The sequence below is a fragment of the Bombina bombina genome, chromosome 5 (genome assembly GCF_027579735.1).
Source record: "Bombina bombina isolate aBomBom1 chromosome 5, aBomBom1.pri, whole genome shotgun sequence".
Classification (NCBI taxonomy): Eukaryota; Metazoa; Chordata; class Amphibia; order Anura; family Bombinatoridae; genus Bombina; species Bombina bombina.
In genome coordinates, this window is record NC_069503.1 from 759,083,179 (window position 1) to 759,087,430 (window position 4,252).

General features: G+C 35.3%; 1 protein-coding gene across 1 annotated transcript; it reads right to left on the bottom strand.

Annotated features, from left to right (window-relative positions):
• Positions 1-540: 540 nt before the first annotated feature.
• Positions 541-1,848, bottom strand: LOC128661613 (uncharacterized protein F54H12.2-like). Its single transcript, XM_053715846.1, has one exon. The coding sequence runs from the start codon at positions 1,846-1,848 to the stop codon at positions 541-543; it is 1,308 nt and encodes a 435-aa protein (XP_053571821.1).
• Positions 1,849-4,252: the final 2,404 nt, after the last annotated feature.

Here is a 4,252-nt window from a genome sequence, read left to right on the forward strand (position 1 = left end):
ACACGCCCGTACATGTTTTGTTATAACAACTCCTACAAGTTTGTACATATTCATTGCAAAAAGGATTTATTCTCAAATTTAATTTACAACGTTGTACATATTGTGAGACTATTTTATCATTCTTTTTTAAATCTGATGAAAAGACTCATACCCTTAGACATACAATGCATAAAAAAATACAATATTGACCACACACACCACAGAGAATGTATCTTGTATCTGTTTAGTCTGTTTAGTCTGAAATACTATTTGAGTTGTATTCCTTTTTAAAAAATTTAAAAATGATTTAGGAAATACGTTGTTGTACGGTGAGATTCCATACGAATCAAAAAAATACCCAACACCCCTTTGATCGAAATAAATTGCCACCCAATGTTCACCAGCACGTGTGGAAGGGTCGGTGTTAATAATAAAACCTATAGGTCTATTTCTTAGTCTTTGTTTTGGTAATAAATCACACGGGTATACACCGTCAAAGACTGAACGTGTATAAGGATCTCTGGTTAGGATTCTTGTTATTTCCAAAGTGTTCATCTTTGTTTATAGATAGTCGTACAAGACTTCTCTTCTTTGATTAATTTCAATAATATTATCAAATACACTGTAAATAATCATATTAATTGTTCTCTCAAGTGGTCTTGAAAATCGGATTTTAGCTCTGAGATTACCACTGCGTATAAGAGAGTAGTGTGAACCACACTCTTGGTCCGGTGACAAATCAAAGGCAAAAAGTGTGTAACCACGTACATACTCTTCTCTATTAATGAGTATTCCAGCATCAGAATTTTGTTTCCCAGCGATGTTGACTAATGATATGTATTCACGTATAGCGTTTCCATTTTCAAAGTCTGGTTGAAAAGGTTTTGTTGGTATTTGTTCACCATCCAGATACAAGGCTGCAAAATTCACATAGTTATGTTTGAAACATAAGGGGTTCTTGTCATAAGCACCAGAGAAAGCGTCGTTATCAACAAATCCAATAACGACGGTTTTTGGTAGCTGTCCAAGAAATAAATTTTCCTGATTGCAGACACGCGAGCCGGCGGCCACGGAATAGACCTTTAAACCGACTATGTCCAAAGCGTATTTTGCATTTCCTGTTAGGAGTCCTTGCGCATGAACTATGCGTACAGCCGGGGATATCTGTACTCTTTTGACAAAAAGAGAGGCGTTTAAGATTTGAACTTTATACTGTTCTGCTTCAGCGCTCATAATAGAAAAAGCATCTTTATTCCTTATAAGTTTTATTTTCAGATCGAGTCCATTCAATAACAATTTTTCTTGGAAAAACAGATCACTATGTAGATGACCTAGCAATTCAATAGTTTTACCACGCTCTAACATACGTCCTCTCTTTACAAAACCACTATTATCACCATCTAACTCACAATTATCGTGTAACCCTGCTGCATCTTTATAAAACAATCCTGCTGTAAATTGCATGGATAAAGCATCTGAGCTGTAGTTGAGAATTGTTTCAATGTACGACCGGTATGCGTATAGGTTATTTGATTGTGAGATGAGTCTGTCTCCTAATGTAACATTGACTTGGTTAAACAGCGTGGCTAGTGGATAGTTGATGAGGCTAACGCGTGCTCCAGCAGGCGTAGCTGTATTGTCTTGTTTGACTATTTTACAGGTTATATACATCAAAGTGTTGTTCAGGTCAAAATAATGATTGCCGCTTCCTGCTATATAAAATTCCAGGGGTGCATTTTCAGTTATAGCTGTGAGTGGCTGTATTTCGACATACAGTGATTTTTCTATACCCGTTTGTGTCGGCTGTATTTGAAATATGTCGAGTTCTGATTTGGTACATTCTAATGATCCATTGTGTATGAAAGCCATATTTTGATCAGTATTTCTAAAAGATGTCATCCACTGAGCGTCTTGATGTTTTCTGTTTCTTTTTGGGCCTGTGTATCACCTTTTTGCTTATGAATTGTGATGAAATTGGTGGAAAAGTAACTTGACGCTTCCTTTTTGGTTTTCTCTTGTTACTGATATAAACAACACCAGATCCCTCTTGTGGCCCGCTATTCATTTTATTCATAACAGCAGTTGAAACACGCCCCACAACATCCTTTGCTATACCTTGTGCCGCTGTTTTCATATGCGGTTTTACTATATCTAGTCCACGTCGAAAAAGTGGGACAGCCATCCTAAAAAGATTACGAAATATACCGCCTAATCCGCGGCCGTACATATACGAACTACCATGAAAACCTGGTAGACCATTACCAGCTTGTGTCCTATAATAATTACTGTAAACCGCCGGGTCACCATAAACCTTAACAGCCACCATTCTTTTAGTAAAAGTTGTTCTTGCGCTGCCTAAAGTGTAGCTTAATGATTGCCTTTCCGTATTTAAATCCCACGTTCTTGTTCTGATCGTTCTTAATTTCAATTGTTATACGGTCAAAATGATGATTGTTTACAGGTATGTAGTCTGGCTTGGTGTACCGTTGAGTGATGATTTCATTATTGCCACCTGTAATTTCTACTGTTCTTAGTAATGGTACATATCCGTCACCCACACGTTGATGTTCTATGATGTCTGTATAGATAAAGAGTGTGTAGAAGCCGGCATTTATATCACTATATATTTTGCCACCATCATTCTTTACACCTTGATTGTTAATCCCCAATATATGCGCCAACCTTTCTGAGGTTGTGATGGTAGAGTTACCTAAGATACGCACAGCTCTACTCAGTTCAATGTATTTAAGCTTTACATCTACGTTAATGGCTTGGAGAGATACAAATTTTTCATTGATAGTTTTTATTAAATCATTTATATCTTTATAATAGCCTGCTTTTATGGCTAACGGCGTAGTTACATTGTTTGGTGACGTAACAATTATTCTAGAATCAGCGGCATCTAGGGTGTCCCACGTATGGGGGTATTGTATCTCCGTCAGAGCCACTTCCCATTCTCCTTTTAATATAATGGGTTTAGCTAACTTTGTTGTAAAACTAGATATCTTATTCTTAGGAAAAATGTTGTACGATGCGTTACTAGGTAACGTTAAGTAAAATGGTGATGCTTCCATTATTCTATATATCGGTTAACTGACTTTTGGGTATCCAGCTGTTAAATTTATCCGGATAGCCCTTCCATTTAACATAAACGTACTCCTTTCTCCTAAAACTTTTCTGTTTTAAGATTTTTTCAATTTTGTAAATGCGTTTTTTATCTTGTGTTATTTTTTGAAGTTCTTCGGGGTAAAAGCTACCTTCAATAGACTCATCAGCTAAATCTTTCACTTTGTAAAGAGGTTTAAATCCTCTTGGATTCAGACCTTCAATTATAAAAATTTAATCTGTGAAATTTTGCTCATAACCTTTTGTGAACGTGCTCTTATGTTTCGAAATCCTGACGTGGTCACCGATTTTTAAAACAGGTTTAACCTTTTTAGTTTTTGGAGAGGAACCGTAAATATTTTTCCAGACGACGAGTGAATTTTCTTGCGTTACTTCTACTGGTTTACAACGTATGGTTCTGTGGTATGTATTATTATAACTATGAATTAATTTGTTCAATATATTTATATATCTGTGTGTGTTGTGATGTGTAAAATAGCGCCACATTCTAGTCTTTAAAGTACGGTTAAATCATTCTACGATTGCTGCTTTAACACAGTTGTTTGCGATAAAATGTTGAATTTTAAATTTTTTCAATAACTTCTGTACTGTTCCATTTAAAAATTCTTTGCCTTTATCAGTCTGTATTTTCATAGGTACACGACCATCTTTGAATATAGCTTCAAAACCCTTTGCGATGCTTGGTCCAGTTTTATTATGTAATCCAACGCCCCAAGCGTATTTAGAAAAACAATCTATAACGGTTAGAATATACTTTATACCGTCATTATATTTATGGTAATCTATCATGGACACCAGGTCAGCTTGCCATTGTATATCTAAAGAAGATGCATATATTTTATTTCTTTCAAAAATACGTCTGGCTGGTTTATGTAGCGTATAAACATCTTGCTGATTTAAAAATTTTACAATTTTTTTTCTGTTGAATCCATATTTTTTAGCTGCTTTATATAGATTTTCAACACCGCCTAATGACCTGGGGTTTATAGGATTATGATATAATTCTCTTAATACAAGTCCACGATTGACGTTAGCAGACTCCATTCTTTAGGCAGTATACAGCTATTTTTTTTCATAAAACATTGATTTATATGATTTTTACGAAATACGTGTGAGATATTAGTCTGTTTTGAGTAAAATACATGTC

Excerpts from the sequence above, each read along its gene's own strand:
- LOC128661613 (XM_053715846.1), bottom strand. The coding sequence starts at position 1,848 with ATGGCTTTCATACACAATGGATCATTAGAATGTACCAAATCAGAACTC.